The sequence below is a fragment of the Montipora capricornis genome, chromosome 5 (genome assembly GCF_036669925.1).
Source record: "Montipora capricornis isolate CH-2021 chromosome 5, ASM3666992v2, whole genome shotgun sequence".
Classification (NCBI taxonomy): domain Eukaryota; kingdom Metazoa; phylum Cnidaria; class Anthozoa; order Scleractinia; family Acroporidae; genus Montipora; species Montipora capricornis.
The window spans coordinates 16,865,429-16,885,212 of NC_090887.1; the positions used below are offsets into that span (position 1 = coordinate 16,865,429).

Sequence of the window (19,784 nt, forward strand, 5' to 3'; positions counted from 1 at the left end):
TCTAAATATAGGTTTCGTACGTGACGTCATTATCAAAATTTCCACAAGCACCTTATGCGCATGCGCAGATGCATGGAAGGAGTCTGTCACACCTATATGAGAGCAAATGAAACAAATGAAAGAAGAATTCCTCGTGGCTGCCCAGTTATTGTGATTCTTTCAAGTCACTAGCTTTGACCTTAGGCCTCAGCCGATTCTTCAAGATGTTTTCGTGGATGAAAAAGAATGACGCTCAAAGAAACCCTCAAGTTTTCAACTCCGTGGTTGACGGCCTGAGGAAGTTGTATTTCAAGACTTTAAAACCGCTTGAAGAAGCTTACCTTTTCAATGAATTTCATTCACCGGTTATGTCTGATCCTGACTTTGTTGCAAAGCCGATGGTTTTGCTTGTTGGTCAGTATTCTACTGGCAAGACAACGTTCATTCGATATCTGCTGGAGCGAGAATTTCCGGGCTTGCGAATTGGTCCCGAACCGACAACCGATAGCTTCATAGCTGTTATGCATGGCGAGAACGAACAAGTTGTCCCTGGAAATGCCTTGATTGTGGACCCATCGAAGCCTTTTCGCTCCCTCAGTTCATTTGGCAATGCGTTTCTCAACAGATTTTGCTGTTCCGAGCTTCCAAGCCCTGTCCTTGAGAGCATATCAATTGTCGACACACCTGGGATATTATCAGGAGAAAAGCAAAGTGTCGCTAGAGGATATGATTTCACTGGCATTCTCAAATGGTTTGCTGAACGCTGCGATCGAATAATTCTGCTATTCGATGCACACAAACTGGACATTTCTGACGAGTTTCAGCGTGGGATCGAAGTGCTTCGCGACTATGATGATAAAATCAGGATCGTTCTCAACAAGGCCGATATGGTGACGACTCAACAGCTGATGCGAGTCTATGGAGCTTTGATGTGGTCCTTAGGGAAAGTCATAAATACACCTGAAGTTGCCCGTGTCTATATTGGTTCTTTTTGGGACCAGCCGCTTCAAAATGATGAAAATCGAAAGCTTTTTGAGTATGAAGCTAACGATCTTTTCACTGATATCCAAACCTTGCCTAGGAATGCTGCCTTACGAAAGTTAAATGATTTTATTAAAAGAGCTCGATTAGCAAAGGTAAGTAGTAATATTGACTACCACTTAACCTTTATCGTTGAATATATCTTGAACAACGTCAGCATAAATTTCACACTGGTCACACAGGCAACTAAGTGCCAATTGGGAAGAGCCAGGGAAATGCGGACTTTGGATTTAATAATTTCATTCTAATAAGTTAAATGAGTAATTTAACCCTTTTACTGCCAAGTGACACTTATTTCACTGTCTAATGCCAGATGATTTGATTTTACTTCTCAATGGGGGACCTCTTGGGGTTAAAACACTACATGTATTGTAAGCCCATGGATCAAAAAAATGACCCTTGGGGTCAAACCCATTGACCCCTGGGGGTGAGACTGAGATATTTTACTGTCTAATGCCAGACCATTTTACTTATCAACTGAGGGCATCCTGGGGCACATGATTAGTAAATTGGTTTACCAGTCAAAAACCATGTTTAGTTAGGAAGACCTTAGACAGCAACGACCTGAACCAGGTTGCTGACCAGCGGTTTTTGTCAAAACGATGGTTTGCTGGGGGTGCTCAGTCTCGCGGGCTCAGAAAACCTGGTTGTGGTCATTGTTATTTAAGGTTTGCCCCCTCCGTAGACCAGTTCACGCTCTTTAGAGCATCATGGGGTAATCATGGCAACATGGCGTGGCGGGAAATTCAAAGGCTTGTGTGGGAATTCAAAGCAAAATAAACTGTACACAACTTTACTTTATAGAATTTCGCCTTCATAAACCAAGCAAATAAGTCCGAGTTAAACAACTGAGATGAACTGGACTTGGTATCTATTCTTTGAAATTCTTAAACATTGCTTTTTTTCTGTCTCCATACACTCTCTGTAATTATGTTCCTTTGGAATTACAGGAAATGTATGGCAGAAACTTTGTTTAATAAAATAATTTCTACAATAGACATTCTCTCCAACTTTCTTCTGCTGCATGTTTGAGCTCATATCTTCTGTTTTAGAAAATAAAGAAACCCCAAAATTCCATATCATGAGTACTTTTAATCATTTCCACACAAACGTTTGATTTTTGTCTTTGTCTTGCCCTGATTACCCATGATGCACTTGAGAGCATGAACATTGACTCCTGGGAGTGACACTTAGCAGATTTTATTCTGTCTAACACCAGGGATGGCATGGTGGTTATTGCACTCGCCTCATACCAATGTGGCCAGGGTTTGATTCCAAATTCTTAGCCATGTGGGTTAAGTTTGTTGTTGGTTCTTTAGCGGTTTTTCTCTCAGTTCTCTGGATTTCCCCTCTCCTCAAAAACCAACATCTCTAAATTTCAAAATGCCATTTCAAAATATCAAATACTCAGCTTGATAGTGAGGACAAAAACAGTACAAACACGTTGGAATGAATGTGAAAAATATTTACATATCATACTCTTTCCTTTGTCTTTGTCCTCTAAACCTCTCTTTCAAGCTGAATTTTAATATATTGAAAAAGGCCAATTCAATCAGATGACCAAAAGTATGTTAGGCCAGCATTTGAAATGAAGACTAAGGTGCTTCAATTGTTTATGACCTTTTCTTTTCATTAAAGGTCCATGCTTACGTCATTGCTGAACTGAAAAACCAAATGCCAGCAGTGTTTGGCAAAGAGAAAAAGAAGGAGCAACTTCTTAAAAACCTCTCTGAGGTGTACATGAAGATACAAAAAGAGCAGAATATCTCTCCAGGTGACTTTCCCTCTGTGGTGAAATTTAAGGAGCAACTGCGTAAGTATGATTTCTCCAAGTTCCATCCCATAAGAACAAAGTTGATTGAATCACTTGACCGTATGCTGGCTAACGATATTCCACGTCTAATGGGGATGATTCCTTTGGAGGCGGATTCTAATTATGGGCAACAGGCTGCTGTGAAGGGAGGAGCGTTTACTGTCAGCCATTCTACCAATAATCCATTTGCCTCTGGTGCCTGCCAAGGCCTGGCTTTAGGTTCCGAGACAGATGCTTGGGTTGTGGAAGAATTCAAAGATGAGTATGACAGGTTATTCAAGAGCCTTGGCCCCAAGAATGGAAAGATCAGTGGTGCAGTGGCAAAGAAAGAAATGGTCAAGTCAAAACTGCAGAACACAGTGTTAGGAAAGATATGGACACTGTCAGACATTGATCGGGATGGGCAGTTAGACGAAGAGGAGTTTGCACTGGCTATGTACTTGATTAAAGTCAAGTTGAATGAAGATGATGACTTACCCGATGAACTTCCCACACATCTGATTCCACCATCAAAGCGTGTTACCAATGGGATCGATGACTAAAATACTGCAACAATTTAAATCTGCATAAAAGCTACTTAAACAATCACCAGGGGTGAAGTTAAATAGTTACTTCCAGGGACACCAATAGATTTGCCAACAGGGTCGGTACAGTGCTGTGTGTTTAACTGACTCGTCAGGGTTAAATAACGCAAAAAGGATATTGCACAACTGGCATATTGGCCAACACACCTGTAACTGCAAGTTTAAAGCTCTAGTTGAAGAACTACTGAAATAATTAGGCATATATTGTTGGAAGTGACATCCAAATTCAAAATTCATTCCGGCAAGAGAGTTGTTGGGTTAAAGCTGCTGTAATAAATTTTGTCTTTTTAGGGTGGTTTTGTCATGGAGACACATGTATAATGGCAAAATGGTAAATTAAACAGCAAGTGAGAGTGAGCCCTGTTGATTGATGTATCAGCAAAGGAATTGAAGAAATTTGACCCTGGGTATGTGTAGTGAAACCCTGGTTAAATTATACATCAAGTGCTCTTTACAAGAATACCTGCTCCCTGTAAGGAAGGTATAATAATAAATTATTTATTATTATTGGTTATGTCTGTTAGCTTTAAAAGAAATCATGGTGGTGTTTGATGGGGTTTCACTATGTCTTGCCTATGATTTTCCACAAAATGCTGATTCGTGATAACGCCTGACATAAACAGTGGCTATTCTTGTTTTATCTTATTTAAGTTTCCTTAGTTGTAGCGTAGCAATAATATTACCAAATTATTTTGTTGTAACAGAAAGATAACCTTTAGAAGGTGTGATATTTTTTATTTGGGTAAGTGATCGCCTTAGAACAAAATTAATGATTAATAATTAAGTGTACAAGGGAGACATCTTTAATATTATATTTCACGTGGTATTGAAGGAGCCTATAGTTGTCCTTTCCACCTTAAACAGGTGGGACCTAGATGTTGTTAACCATTTCATGCCCAAGGGGGGCCCCATTGACGGGTAAGATCAGGCGGCGTTAGACAGAATGAACTCTACAAGTGTCACAGAGAATTACAGTGCATTTAATGGTTAATTTGCTATATAGGAGAACAAAAGCACAAAACAAGTTTACAGATATTTTTGATCTACAGCTTTTACCTTAAGTTTCTGTAAGAAAGCAAAGTCCCATTAATTTTGTAAGTGGCCTTTAATTGGGTTTGTAAGAAGGGTAATTTTCAAGGCAAAACTTTTTGCATGGAATAGAAGAATATGTAGAGTGTTACAACCAGGTTTATTTTGCTATCGTAAAATAACTTATTGTATTTTATGCCATTTTGATCCATCACTAGTAAGTTTCCAAGGTTAGGTACAAAAGTTAATAAACTCCTTTGTGACCATAAACTGAAACAATTTTATTTGTTTTTTTTTCTTGATCTAGCCTATAAAATTAATGGCAGGTCTGCAACTCCAGTGTTCACTAACATCTGAACTCATTATCTTGTGGAAAAGCTAAGAAGTACAAATTCTGCAGGCTTAAATGTAAAGACTAAGGTATTCATTATTTTTATAGCCATAGACTTTGGGCAGATGATGATAAATTGTTCCAACTTGTCCTTGGCATCATGAAAATTTATTTAAGTAATAATTTCTGTCAACAAATCATTGGAAGGACAGTTCAACAAGTTTTCCTGAGTAACAAACCAAGCATGTGGAATCAGTATCTTTTCTTTGGTGTTGCAGCTTCCACTCTGTGCCAATCTACTTTTACAGTATATTCAAATTGACTGAATTTGCACTCACATCAGTTTTCAGTATTGAAAAAAACCAAGTGTGAACCCAACACCGAATACATTTTATTTTGAATAAACAGGATTTTTTTTGTCTATGAAGCTTGTGTATACAATGAAACAAAAATAACTTCAACAACTTTTAGGTCAGAGTCCACTTTCTTGTTGGTCTATTTTACTATAGGTGGTTTCTAACTTTTTTGTTGATTCAGAGGGAATTTAATTCTATTCTTTTAGAGACAAGGAAAATATAACCATCAACTCCAAACTGAAATTCCCAAAATTCTTGTCTTAGTTGCCATAATTTTTCCAGCTTGCCACTTGTAACCTCAACAAGCCTAAGTAATGTGCATTTAAGTAATTCTTTGCCAGTACCATCACTTGTTTGTTGCAAAGCACAAGCAGAGGAGACATGTTGAAAATCCACCATACTAGAACTCATGGCATCTTGTTTTCCTGAAACACATAGATATGTTTAAAAGAAAGAAAGTTGGAACTTTCAAATTGCCCTACATAAATGGCGACTCAAGATTTGCAATAGTGTCATGTCATGCAACACTTCCCACCCCCCCCCCAGGATCCCATGCAACAATGATTGTGAGGGTTGTCAACCACTTGCAAGGTTTATATCGCATGCATCCCCAGACAGAAGGGCTGTACAACAGACTTTTCTAATCAGAGAATGGCCATGGATACAGGAAGATCATGAGTACAGATTCATGTATCCAACAAGATATTACATCAATACAAGTTAGTTTGTTTCCTCTGATTGGAAAAGATGGCTTCCAAAGAATAATGGATGACATGACCTCATCAGACACCGTACAATAAAGGCTTGAAAATAGTAGCCTTCTCTGAATAAGTTTAGTTGAAATTCAAGCAAGATCTTCTACTCATTTGTCTCAGGGTGACTTGGTCTCTCCAGCTGATAATAAGCCAAAGGTTATTTAGGGCAATAGGGGATGTACATTAATAATAATAATAGAGAGCTTTAGATTCTAGTACAAGAACAACTACGAGTGCGAGAGCGCACGCAAACCAGCATCATTTTGCCGGGAAAATGTGATGCTGTCGTCACTTTAGTAAGAGGTTTTGCAAAAAGTCGTCGAATCAAAACAAGTCAAGAACACGGTAGCAGTTTTGGCATTTTTTGATGAGCAAAAAGGCTCAGTTACCAGCAATAAGAATAGCTGAGCAACCTATACAGCTAACAAAGAGTAAGATTAAGCGTACGGTTATAAATTTCCTTTGTATTTTTGCTAAAAACGGGCAGTCAAACCTCGTACTAGTTCTTGTCCTCGTCCTCGTCGTAGAATCTAAAGCTCTCTAATGTCTCAAGGAAACACCTTCGTTGAGGAGGTGCTCCTTGAGACAGTATACAAGTTAGAGGCCAATAAATTACTTAACTTCATATTAATTTATGTTCACCTTGAGCTCGACTGTTTCCTCAACACACTTGACAACATCAAGTATCTGCATTCCCTTGAAACCAGCTGCACCACAAGCTGCTTTGGCTTTCTTTAAATAAACTATCAACTCCTGCCTGGATAAAACGGTAACCGCCAAGGAGATCAGTTACACTGATTACTGTAAAACCAATGATTTCAAGGTCCCCCCATTCCTTAGGGAAGCTCGTCAGAAAACAATGTTTTGACAGTCTTTGTCAGTACCCGTGTAGCCTACTAAGATTCAAATCCAGGAGGTGACCATGGTTGTACTGTGTGGTTGAGTATCCTAAGAACTGACACTTTGAGATTTTACTCTGTCTAGCGTCAGATGATTTTATCTGTCAATGGAGGATGGCTCAGAGGTTAAAAAGTTAACAATGATGACAACAACAACAATAATAATCGCCATAATCACTTCATTAAAATCAAATAATAAATCAGTGTGTGTTTCTTGGATCTATATATCATATGCTTTTATATGAATCTCGCCTAACCCTAACCTGGCCACACAAAATTACCCTCACCTGTCTTTGCTGGGAAACCTCTTCTGTAGAGCAACCATCAGCTTGTCAAAAGAAGAAAACTTCCCTGCTGGTGCTGACAGTGGAGTTGTCTGTTGACCAGGTATTTCCCCCTCTGGCACTGGCTCTGTGTTCAGACCAGGGGGGCGACACACAGACCTTGAATTCTTGACCTGAGGTACACTTCTTGGGGTTTGCAGTTGATTGGACAAGTACTGAGTGAAAACCTCCAGTGGCACAGAAGGGAAAGGATGTGGTTGACTAGGGAGGGTGCAGGGATAACTCAGAAGGGAAGCTTGCTGTGCACTTGAGCCTTCTGCTACACGTTGCACTTTAGCATTGTTGTCGACATTACAAAAAACATCTTGTTGAAGTGTTTGAGGACAAGAAGAGGTAAATTTATTGGTCCCACCAGTTGTGTTATCCTCATCAACTGCATGATACTGACATTCTCCATTACTTTCTCCCACCTTGCTAACAAGTGTGCTGTCCCTACAATTGGTATCATCCTCCAATGATACTTGTGATGTAGAATCAATTGAAACACTTTCTGTATCAATGGAATGCACCTTAGGATCGGAAAACACATGGCCAATAGATTCTCTTTTTATACAATCATCCAAATCAATTTCACACAGTTGACTGATGCTTCCACTCTTTATGTTTTTAGTGTTTTTTTGCTTTTTCAAGGGGCTCTTTGATTTTTTTCTTGCGATAACTGTCCAACCATTGTCATCATCATCATCATCATCATTCTGCACCTTGTTCCTATTATCCACGTTGCCTTCCAAGTTCTCTGTGTCTTGTTCCTTCACGCTGCTTAAGAAAAAAAATCAATATTATTGAATTTTGGTTGATTTGTGACTACCGTCAAATGCACCACAATATCAAAATATCAATAATACTAGTTCCTTCCCTGATCAACATACATTTAGCTATCCATTCTTCAGTGACTACGGTCTTACATGAAATTTAGTTAGGGTTGGTGCAATGGTGAGAGGTCTTGCCTGACCACCAATGTGGTCTGGGATTGATTTCCATACTTACTGCCATATCTGGGTTGACTTTGTTGCCTCTCAACTCTGCAAAGAGAGGTTTTCCGACGGTAACTCCAGTTTTTCCCTCTCATGCAGAACCATCATTTTCATTTGTCCTACTTTAGTTTGATTTCATTTTATTTACAGTAGGAAAGTACAACAGTCAGTTGAGGTTTAATGGGGAAAATGTTACTGCTATTGTTTTCATCTTCATGATCATGAGTATTATCATTGACAACTGTCTATGACCAGTTAGTGATGATGGGAGGAAGTTAATTTTATGCCTTCTGGAATGCAATGATTCTGTTCTTCCCCTTAGCTAAAAGTGAATTGCATCTTTTGGTGAATATGGTTCTATGAAGGTTCTGTGAAACAAATCCACAATGTTGTTACCACATTATTACTAACAACTGAAAACTAGATTATACTATAATACATGCCAAACATGGTCTACAAACCAGGCTTTGCATTCCTGATTTTCTTGAACTTTAGATGAAGCCTGCTTCAGATCCTGTAGTTCTTCTTCTAAAACTTTGATTTTAGCTGTTTGTTCTTGTGCTATCTGCCTCAAACTCTCCACGACAACCTCCTTTATCTGCAAGTTGGCATGGCTTGCCTCTAATTCCTCTTGTCTGGACTTAAGTTCTTTTGAAATTCGCTTGATTTCATTTTCTTTCAGTCTCCTGTTTGCTTTCAACTCTTTCTTCAGTTCCTGAAGATGTATACCAAAAGCCCATTACAACACAAATAGCTAAATACACGTACTACGAAAGATTGGCTGTGGTTGCATTGATTTTGCCAAAACATTAAAATTTTAACTCATCTTCATCAGTGAGAATGGCAACAATGTAATCATACCTCACATTCCTTTAATTTAGTATTCAGCTCTTCTTTCATTTCAGCCATCACTCTTTTGTGGTTATGCCTTAAACTGACTAGCAAATCTTTCTTATCCTGAAGGTCTGCACCCAATTTTTCTGCCTTTTTACTTTCACTTAAGTATAAATCTTTGTAGCACAATGCTGCTTTAGCTTCCACCTTATTATCATCATCAAGTTTCCACAGCAAATGCTCTTCCTGAAAGGCTTCCTTTGTAGCACTAACTTGCACCCCTACACTTAATCTTGAAATCTCAGAATCTTTGTCTTGTGTTTGGGTGTGACAATCCACATGGACGGCAACTTCAGTTTGGGTGCTGGCCTCAGCAGAAGCACTGGCAAATGGTGCAACTAAACCGCAGGCATTAGCAACAGATTTAGCAATAGCTGATGTTTCCTTATGTTTTATTCCAATTCTTTCTGTGGCTTCCTGAAAGGCATCACTCTTCCTATCTAAACAGTTCTGCACCATGATAGGCCATTTGTCGACAAACTGAGAAGATGACTGATCATCACTATCACAACTTGAGAGAGAAGAATAAGATGGAGATGGTGCCGATGTAGTTCCTACTTTAATGCCATTCATCCAGGCAAGCTCTTGAAACCTAAGAATCTGTGGATCTCTTTCTGCATCCAAGTAAAACTCGTTTTGTTGTGAACTCTCACCAGATCCCGAATCAAAGTATTCTGGACAAGAATTACTGGATATCTTTCTTCCATTTGTATCCACTTCACCTCCACCCACTTTGATTCCATTCAACCTTGCCATTTCTTGAAATCTGGCAATTTTCAGATCTTGTTCAGTTAAGTCAACAGCCTCACTGACAACTTTGGCTTTGTTCACTTCTGACACTGACACACTATCACCAGCATCCACTCTTGAATAATAATCATTGCAATTAATTTTATTTGAAACCGTTCCAACCTTGATTCCCTTTTGACTTGCAATGTTCTGAAATGCTGCAATTTGTGCATCTTCAATCGTTGTTTTATTTGTAGCCTTGGAGACATGATCATTAATTGCTGGCAATCTTTCAGATGACTTAGAATCAACCACACAGTAGTTACTGTTAACACAAATTGCTTCTTCAAAATCACCAGACTGATTACTGCAGCAGCTGCTTCTCTTTACTAAATCAGTGGAATCTTTCACCTTGATATCACTATTTCCAGCTCTTTTTTCCAAATAATCACCATTTGCCATGTTGACATCCATTTCATTTTGCACCTCTGCTACAAAGATTTCTGCAAATTTTTCAATTTCAGAAACATCCTCCTCTGTATCAACAGTTGGTTCCTTATTAACAGCCGACAGCATTCCTTTTGAATCATCGTCAGTGCTGATAGACTCTGTTTCATGGTCGGAACCTTTGGGTAATGCAAAATAGGGGAATACTGTAGGTTAATCAGGCAATAAAATGCAAATGAAGGAAAAGAGCAAGAGATTGCAAAATGACCAAGACTACAATCACTCCAAAAACTGATATCCTCACCTGACACTATGACCAGCATTGTTCAAAAACAAAAATATTATTGACACTGAAACGTCATTTTTTTGATGTGCTTTGATTTTCTACCATACATTATCTAAATTCCCAGTCCCAGTTGTTGTTGGTGGCCATTAAATTAAAAGGCTCCTCAAGGTACCTTAAAATTCTCTTAGACCAAGATGGAAAAACCTCTTGCATCACGCGACATCCTCCCTGCAGCGTTAAAGCAACGCCAAGCTATTAAAGCAGCTCTCTTGCAACACATCTGCAACAAAAGGGTCGCTAATGCATCACCGATGCAGCCACCATCCAGAAGTCCTGCAGTGCTTAGCAAACAGTCTCCTTGAGCAGCGCAATGTTGTTTGTTTCAAGCGCAGCATGTGCACGGCCCCGCTGCAGCGCTTAAGTGACTGTGAGATGTCTTGCGAATAGTCATTTTTCGAAACTCCTGCAGTGCTATCGATGCAGCCATAAGGGCAACGCTGGTCAGTTGCTAAAGCAGCACTGTGTTAAGGTCGTTTGTTTCGTGTGCGCTGACACAAAAATTTTAATAATTTTATTAAAATAATTTTTTTATTACCTGCTTGGTACACAGTTATCCCATTCCTCTCAGCAATCTTTTTAAATTCCTCAAGCGAGTTACTTGCAGTTTGCTTAGCTACATGTACCCCACCTGAAAAGAAAAACCAAACAGATTTGCATGTTTGTGTTTCATGTGTAACATACACACATATAATCTTTATCTTAATTAATAGAGGGCACTACTTAAATCCACTGACAGACAGAGTAAAATCTGTTAAGTCTCACTCCCAGAGGTCAATAGGTTAAAAGCTCCAGAATGGTCAAAGGTAGCAATAATATTAATTAATTGAACAGTTTATCAAGTCTGGAACAATAAGACTGACCAAGAATAATATGGTGTTCAATCATAAAGGAAGGCCTTTAAACAAGACAGCAAAGTAAAATAGCATTTTTTGCTTTTTTATTAATTCACAAGAGGACTCTGTCATAGAATGCAGTGGAGAACTTCAGTATTGCATTACACAAGTCATGTTACATTACATACCACATGTATTTCAGTGCATCACATCATTGCCGTATACATGGGTTATTGACCAAGCGTGAGGTCAAGATGGCTGGATATTGGACAAGTTCTTTTTTTGCACATTTTCGTCTCAGCCCATAAACATGCAAAAAAAGAGCAAGGCCAATATCCAGCCATCTTGACTGAACAAGCTTTCAATAAAGGATTTATTTTATGGGATAAAACACCAAAAAATGATTTTGATCTTGCAGGACCAAGGGAGAAATCCCGAGCTGGCAAGATAGCTCCATCTTGCCTGCTTGGGTTGCCAACCACAGCGCGGGATTTGGATCATCTTGCCCGCTCATGGAGCTAGTCATATAATAAAAGAACATACGAGTTTTGTATTGTGATGTTTTTGGCACACTTCTTGTTTATGAAGCTCGGAAGAAATAACAAACAATATTGGCTCTACAGTATGTTCTTCTGCGTTTCCTAATTCTTCGACGGTCTGTGACCCATGAATGATGCGTTACACATTAAAGTAATGACACCTGACATAACTATTCTTTTCATACCTATGTTTGGAACTGACCCAATTCGGATACCATTCTTCTGTGCCGCAAGCTCAAAGATAACCTCACTCAAAGTTTTATCATCAGTAGGACTTCCCAGTTGTTCTAGATCTCTTCTTGTCTTGCTTGTTGTTGGAGTAAATTTTGTATCAGGGGATGCATGGCCTGGAAATACAGGAATGTGGTAGCAGGTAGAGGGATTATAGGATCCAGTAAAACCAACTGGTGCATTTGATCTGACAACAACAGGTACAAATTTGGGAGTAGGATGAAATATGGGGAGAAACTGCTGATTCATCGTCAATGTGCTCTGTGATGCAATGCTGTTGACAATCTGAAACTGTGAGAAGAAAATAGTTTTAAAATTAAAACTGTTAGGCATTCAGCGAAATTGTATTAAAAGGGCTGTATGCATAAACCATCTCAAGTTTTGATTTTTTCACAAAATTTATACCAAAATTATTTTGAGTGATCAGTGATGCATATACTGCTACTTCTGTAAATAAAATGTACTTATTGACTGAGTATTCAGCAGCAAACACAAATGATTCCTTCCCAGTTACAAAGCACACACACATGTACAATGTAGGGGTCATGTCATAATGCCAAATATTATTTGCACATGCATGCTCATGAATACAAAAATATGGAGAGCAACAGGTTTAATAATAATGATGACCATGATTTCTGTCCTGACATGTACAAATGTTTCTCAGATACAAAGATCTAAGAATTTTAAAAAATAAGGCATTGTTCATGGTCTGTTCTTTATTGAGAAGTTGCTCACAGTTTTGCTGCGATTTGATGAAAATTATAACCAAAAACCTCACTTAAGGTGGCTCAAACCAGTTTTAACACTTAAAAGAAAAAGCTCTGCAAAAACACCCCATATTTTGGCTTTAGCTGCTCACATCTCCAAAATGAACTCCGTGAACCCAATTTTTTATTTCTGAAATGTAATCAGCATGCCAGAATGAAACTTCTGGCAAACTCTAAAAAAGTTGTGTGGCGCGGATCCAGAGCCACCTTAAATAATTGAAAATTTGAGGTAGCTCTGAATCCACATAACACAATTTTTTTTAAACTTTGCAGAGAGTTTCATCTTGGCCTGCTGCTCACTTTTGTGCAATAAAAAATTGGGGTCACCAACTTCGCTTTTCAGATATGAGCAACTAAAGCCAAATGTAGGGTGTTTTTGCAAGGCTTTCCTTTTGCCATGGTAACTTGTTACGTCACAAAAATGACTGCATCTTGTTCAGCAATAATTGTTGTTTCACATGGTACCACAACATTGCTGTTACGTGATAAAGTGTTGTAGTGTCAATTCTTCTTATAACAAGGTCTTTTGAAAGTGTTGAAACTGGTTTAAGCCACCTTAAGCGTCGTTTTTGTCGTTTTCTGCCCAATAAGGCCTGTATAAAGAACTCAAAGTAAAAAGCAAACGATTTGCGCAGTTTTTAATCAATGACACCTTGATAGCTTGAACGCGCCGTGCACAGTCTGACAGGAATATTTAAGAGAAATACCACTACAGCAGTTGAAAACCAGCCAAAGGGTAGTTTTTTTGCTTCGTAAAAGAAACATACAAGAATCTTATCTGTTCATAGTTCCTAATTTAAGCTTCAAGTTTGGCCAAAAGGTGGGAATGTCAGAAAAGGACGCGACGCCATGTACGTAAACTGGCGATCGTTTCACGCAAGCTAAGCATGAAAATACTTTGTCCATTTAAGAGCACAAATGGTTAAATATGATATAATTTCTCCTTACCACGTAACCCTTTCGACTTAACTTTTGATCCTGAGGAAACCTTGTTGCTGAAGGAATTGCGCAAAGAAATCAGCAATGCTCCATCATGAAGATGTTTCACTTACGTGTGACAAAATGTCGTGGGCGTAACCTTTGATCTCAAAACTTTCCCGCACTTTCTGCAAGTCACACAACACTTTGACAACAACCGGAAGTCAGTCAGTACCTCCACGCCTCTCGTTCTCTTTCAACACGATTTTCGAAAATTTCTTTTGGAAATTCAACCTTTCCTTTTAAAAAAATTCATCTGTAAAAATTTAACCTGTAAAGATTGTTCTAAATATTTTCGAAAATCTGCTCCAAAACTTTTGAAAATTTCTCACCGTCGAGCCTGAACCACGTGGGTGTAATTCTGTTTTTCTGATTGGTTGATTGGTAAAGGCATTAGCATTCCAGTTCTGGTAGTTCTGGTGTGCGAGATTCGGCGGGAAGCTGTGGCGGGAAAAAAAGGAGCTGTCGACGGCTGTCCACGTGAATGGACCTTTTAAAAATATTTTTATCTTTCAAATGTGTTTATGTCTTTCATACTTTTGTCAGGGCCTACAACTAATGAATAATACTGGTATTCACTTCCCGTCACCTCCATGGATAAAGCTGTCTAAAAAGGTACACTTTACTTTCCATAAAGGCACTGGCTATTCGTAAGGGACCCGTTCACCGATCTATATATTTGCTATTCATACGGGAATCTTTTTAGAATGATTATTACAGGTTCTAACCCTATACTAACCTTGAACGACATAGCCACACAGTTATTGAAAGCTAACCGTTTTAAAATAGGTGCTTAGACTTAATTAAATGCTGTTTATCAGCGCTATTTGGAATGGGTGCTTAGAGTTAACTGCAGAATTTATATATCCTGACAAATTAATATTGCCAGGCATTTGAAGGTTATATCCAAAGATTATAGCTTTCAATGAAAAGGCACTGACCAAGATGTAAAAGGTAAAAACTTGCTAACTTTAAAAGAACGGCCTTAGTGAGCATGAATAAAGCCAAAGTAGAATGATTATTACAGGTTCAATAACACTCAGGAAGTCTTAGCTCGTCTTTAATTCTTTTATATACAGTTCAGCCATCAAACAACGGCATTGATGCCTGTTTAATTTCACGAAATACCTCCTTTGTTCGATATCACCGGCCATGTGACCTGCTTTGTTTTTCCACTGGCACAGACAGTAGAGGGTCATTGTAAGTTGTAACTAATGTTTAACTTGTCCAATATGAATAAGGTGTAGTCCTGATTCAAATTTCTGTGCTATTTAGGGCCTGTTCACATAGAGGTGGGCGACCCTGGGTAGATGAGGTACCCCGCCTCTGTGGGCAAACCAACCTCACTATACAATCTCTCTGTTTTTTTCTTGATTGTGTTCACATGAGGGGTGGGGTACCTCAACGAGGCGGGTTGCCCGGTCAGCGGGTAACCCGCTTAAGTAAGGTGAGTTTTCTCCGTGTGAATACTGAAGGTGGGGTACCCCAGCCTGACTGGGGAGATGGTCATTCGAGCATTTATGTCCAGTTTGAACATTTGGAAACCTCACCCCAGTGCCCGGGGGCATTTAATATTGCATGTGAAGGGTCGCTTTTTTTCACTACGGGAAGGCGGGGTACCTCACCAACCCGGAGTCCCCCACCTCCACATGAAAAGGCCCTTAGTCTGAACAATACTCAGACACCAACAGTATAGAACAATTTTTTATTCAAACTTGTGTGCGCAATTTCAAAAGCCTTAGAAACTCTTTGTCTCAAGGAAGAAAGGAAGAAAATTCTATTTATTAGATTTCAAAAGCCTTTCTGAAAGCCCAGCTGAGTGCTTTACAAAAAGTTGATGGCTTAACACACAATTTTAGGGCATTCAAAAACATGTTTAACCCATTGACACCTTCAAAGTCCTAGGACACCCTCAGTTGACGAGTTAAATCATCTGACGTTAGACAGAATAAAATCTGTTAAATCCGAGGGGTCATGGATTTAGAACACTTGTCAGCATAAGAGCATGGACAATGTGAGAGCCAGCCATGATTAATTAGAAAATTCCCACTTTCTTCAAACTTTTTGTACACAAGTACCCAGGTAACACCCAATATTAGAATTTAATTTGAGGAATTAATTAATACAATTTCCTACCCAATACCCAAAACTGAATCTTAACTTTGGGAATTTAAGAAAAATTCCCAATTTGGGTAATGACCATATAGTTTAAGAATCACACTCCTTCATTTCTTGCAATAACTGCAAAAACTCACCAAAAGCAAAACTTGTAACTGATTCCTCTCTTATCTCAAATTAGACAAAATAAACACAAAATACTATTTAAATCTGAGTGTGATGAAGCTGAATTTCTATGATCATTACTTTCTGTCTCACACACATTTTTCATACCTTTCAGATGAACATCGCCCTAATAATAAAAACTGTTAATTTCCCCATAAATGACTTGTGTTTCATCAACCCAAGCAGATGATAATTATCTTGGTTCAATGATTTTTCCTATGAATGATAGCCAAAGATCTTGAGAACCAGGGGTTTCAATAACTTCTGAAATAGCCGTCCATGATAGCCCATTGAAGTCGGCAGTTTGACAAGTTTATGATAGCATTTTTAGTGAAAATCAAGGCAAACTAGCCGGCGGTGTGAGGTAAAGCAGGCGGCGGTATATCGCCGGTAACCGGCTTCTATTGAAACCCCTGTTGAGAACGCTTATTCATTTATAACATTAATTTTATATGCAGGGCTATTAATTCAAGTGTATTAACTGCATTTTAATCACTTAATGTCCCCATTAACCCTTTGACGCCCAAACGGGCCTAAACTGGCCAGAATGTTTAACGCCAGACAATTTTACTCGTCAATGGGCAACCCCTGGGAGTCAATGGGAAACCTCTGGGAGTAAATGGGGAACCCCTGGGAGTCAATGGGTTAACAACATTATTGAACAAATTCATTCAAGTCTTAAGGGTAAATTGATGAAAAATAAATAACATCCAGTCATTCTTTCAAGACTTCAGACACAAAGTGACCTTGAAAGTCCAAGTATTTAAAAGGCCTAAGTCACCGATTTTATATATGATTGGCTAAAAACATGCAGTTCATTCCCACTGGTACTATTACCTTTACAAAATTATAATGCTGCCAAGACTTAGTGACACCATACTGGCATTACAATAATATTTTCAAAGAATTTTATTAATTGTTATAATTATTCATTTATTACTTATCAATCCCTTTTCAGTAGGAATTTTTAAAGAACCCTTTCTTGAAAAAAATACTTAAGATAAGTCTTTAATTCAATTAACTATTTATTATTAATAACGTACTGGATGGTAAAACCAAAGTGGAATTTTTTATACTACATTTATAGATAATATCTTGAAAATGAAGTTCTTTTTACAAGTTGAAGTGCCATATAGTGATCAGTTTATATGCATGTATTTTCTTTTGAAAGATTTGAAATATATGGATGATAAAAAGTTAAAATATGATTTAATTTGGTTTTAGCATAGTTTGTGTCATCCATCTTAGTCTGCAACATAAGCAGATAGCAAAAACTTTTGCATTGAAAATTCCCATATTATGCTCAATCCCATCCAAGGAAAATATGCTGCAGCAAATAAACTTGCATAACAATACAAAAACTAACAAAATATTTAAGTGCCACTACAATCAAATATTTCCATTTCATTTTTTCTTCAAATTTTGAAAGTTTGTTAAATTCTTACACCCAACTGTTGAAAGTCTGAGCTTGACTTTCCATCTAAAGGTTGATTACTTTTAGTAGAAGTTATGGATTTTACAGTGTTGCATTAAAACTCCAGCCAAAAACTCCAGTGCTTCATGCTAAATAAGTCATGTACATACACAGTTTGTATTCTTAGGCAATCGAGTGTCTGACGTCAGTTTTTCTTGACAGCAGTCTCTCAAGATTTTAAAGTTAGTCATGGTGGACCTTTAAATAATATTAAAACTCAAAGTAAACAATAATTTTCTTCTTAAAAGGAAGGCTTAAAACTTTGCCTGTCTAATCATAAGAGAATACCCTTTTGAATTTTACTGGGCAATGCAAATGCAGATGCTTTGTTTATAATGGAAGTGCACTTAGCTATCAAGCTAGTTTACAGACACCCCACTTTTAACAATGTGAAAGAAACAATTCAAAGTTAAGAGAAACATCATTAAGAACCCCAACTGGCAGGAGGCAACCAGTTGAAACAAATCCTAACCAGAGGTTAGAACAGGATTTGAACCCAGAGCAGCCGCATGCAAAGCCAACGCCCCAACCACTCGACCACGCTGCCTCCTTACTAAAAGTAATCAACCTCCTGGGCATGGGTGGTGGGCAGAAAAGTAAGAAATTGATGCAAGATGATTTCCATTTTTCAGTTCTTAGAGATTCCTCAGAATCATGAAAATTGCTGTAACTGATTACATGATTTTTACGGCCTGATTACAAGGTGAGTTTCAGCCTGGACTGAAATTTCACTCTGCCCACCAGGCTGAAATTTTGTTGTGATTACATGCTCAATTTCAGTCCAGGTGCAAAACACAAATTTCCATGAGAAAATTTACTGAGATGTGAAAACACAATCAATGCGCATGAAATGATAACGGATTACGTGGATTTTTCAGCCTGTTTGCATGGACTGAAAATCCTAGCCCGGTTTAAAAAATCAGGCTAGGATTTTCAGCGCGGGCTGAAACCTTCTCCATGTAATCGCCACTTTCATTCTAAGCCAATTTCTTACAGAATCCGGGTTGAAATTCACCATCTAACCAGCCTTGTCACTAACTTGACAGGTATTATTTCAATGTTGACGGCAAAGCGCCCAAACCCCCTTGGAATGTCAACACAGAAATATACTTGCATCATGCCCTACCCTAGCCTGCACCCATCTTCAATGTATATTTTAACAGATATTGCCTAAAATATTTAACAGATATTGCCTTGATAAAACCTAGCAGCATATGTGACGGAAGGCGTCACACAGGGGTTCCCTCATGGGGTACCGGGTTGTATCCGGGGAAACTGCCGCTGTTGGCTCTGATGGCTTCGTTCACTTCTTGTCTCAACGATTCTCCCGCTGACCCGCCAACTGTGATACGTCTTGACTTCTCGCGTTTTTTAATAGATGCTCTTCTCGTTGGCGAGGAGGCTTCGTAGTTCGTGTTAAACAAATCACTGGCTCTTCGAAGTTCCTCCGCGATTTTCACAGCCTCCCGGGTGAGAGGTTCCGACTGTGACCTCGAGCGTCTACCTTCGTCTCTTAAAGAGTGCAGTCTTTCATCTTTTACAAACGAAGGCGTAGACTTGGTATAATGAACAGGTTTGTGAACGTTGAAGTTGAATCTTAAATCCTCGTTGCTTTTGTCGCCATTTGTCTCTTGTTCATGATGAGATGAGTTTGAAACATCATGATCATGAGATTCCGCGATTGTGTTTGCACCGTTCGTGTCATCCATTAAACAGACTTGATTGATCATGTGAGGCACCTCAAATATCCCAGCTAAATCGATTTCCAGTTAGCCGACCTAGACTTCACTTTGCGCTCAGTTAAACGTATTAATTCTTTAAATCTGCAATGAAACGCTACCGATTAGCATACTAAATACCGAAATGGCAATAGGCCAATACCTGCGATGCTTGCATAAACCCAGATTCTGCCCGGCATCGTCTTACCCGAACTCAAAAGCCTTTCGATTTGACTTTAAGTTAAGGAAAATATTACCTTTGAATTGAAGTCGATTGCTGTCCTTGTATCGTAAAGTGGTCAAGTGAGTGGTCTCTTTTGCGCACGATCTCTGTCACGAAAAAAATGAGTTTATGTTTGGTTTATTTTGGTCCGCCGGAAAGTGACGTAGCAAACAACCAATCAGCTTGTAACAAATGCCGTTATCAAATGTCGCCG

General features: G+C 38.7%; 2 protein-coding genes and 1 long non-coding RNA gene across 3 annotated transcripts; 1 reads left to right on the forward strand and 2 right to left on the reverse strand.

Moving 5' to 3' along the window:
• The first annotated feature begins 63 nt into the window (after nucleotides 1-63).
• Nucleotides 64-4,716, forward strand: LOC138049684 (EH domain-containing protein 1-like). The gene is made up of 2 exons (XM_068896085.1): nucleotides 64-1,115; nucleotides 2,659-4,716. The coding sequence occupies exons 1-2, from the start codon at nucleotides 204-206 to the stop codon at nucleotides 3,373-3,375; spliced, it is 1,629 nt and encodes a 542-aa protein (XP_068752186.1). The 5' UTR covers nucleotides 64-203; the 3' UTR covers nucleotides 3,376-4,716.
• Nucleotides 3,631-14,623, reverse strand: LOC138048459 (uncharacterized). Its single transcript, XM_068894646.1, has 10 exons — nucleotides 14,612-14,623; nucleotides 14,048-14,111; nucleotides 13,843-13,941; nucleotides 12,079-12,240; nucleotides 11,057-11,149; nucleotides 8,967-10,354; nucleotides 8,567-8,820; nucleotides 7,075-7,890; nucleotides 6,531-6,645; nucleotides 3,631-5,558 (listed from the first exon to the last, which is right to left on the reverse strand). The coding sequence occupies exons 1-10, from the start codon at nucleotides 14,621-14,623 to the stop codon at nucleotides 5,541-5,543; spliced, it is 3,021 nt and encodes a 1,006-aa protein (XP_068750747.1). The 3' UTR covers nucleotides 3,631-5,540.
• A 2,952-nt stretch (nucleotides 14,624-17,575) lies between these two features.
• On the reverse strand, nucleotides 17,576-19,707 carry LOC138049685 (uncharacterized). The gene is made up of 2 exons (XR_011132427.1): nucleotides 19,605-19,707; nucleotides 17,576-19,452 (listed from the first exon to the last, which is right to left on the reverse strand). It is a non-coding gene; the product is annotated as an uncharacterized lncRNA (long non-coding RNA).
• Between the last annotated feature and the right edge of the window lie 77 nt (nucleotides 19,708-19,784).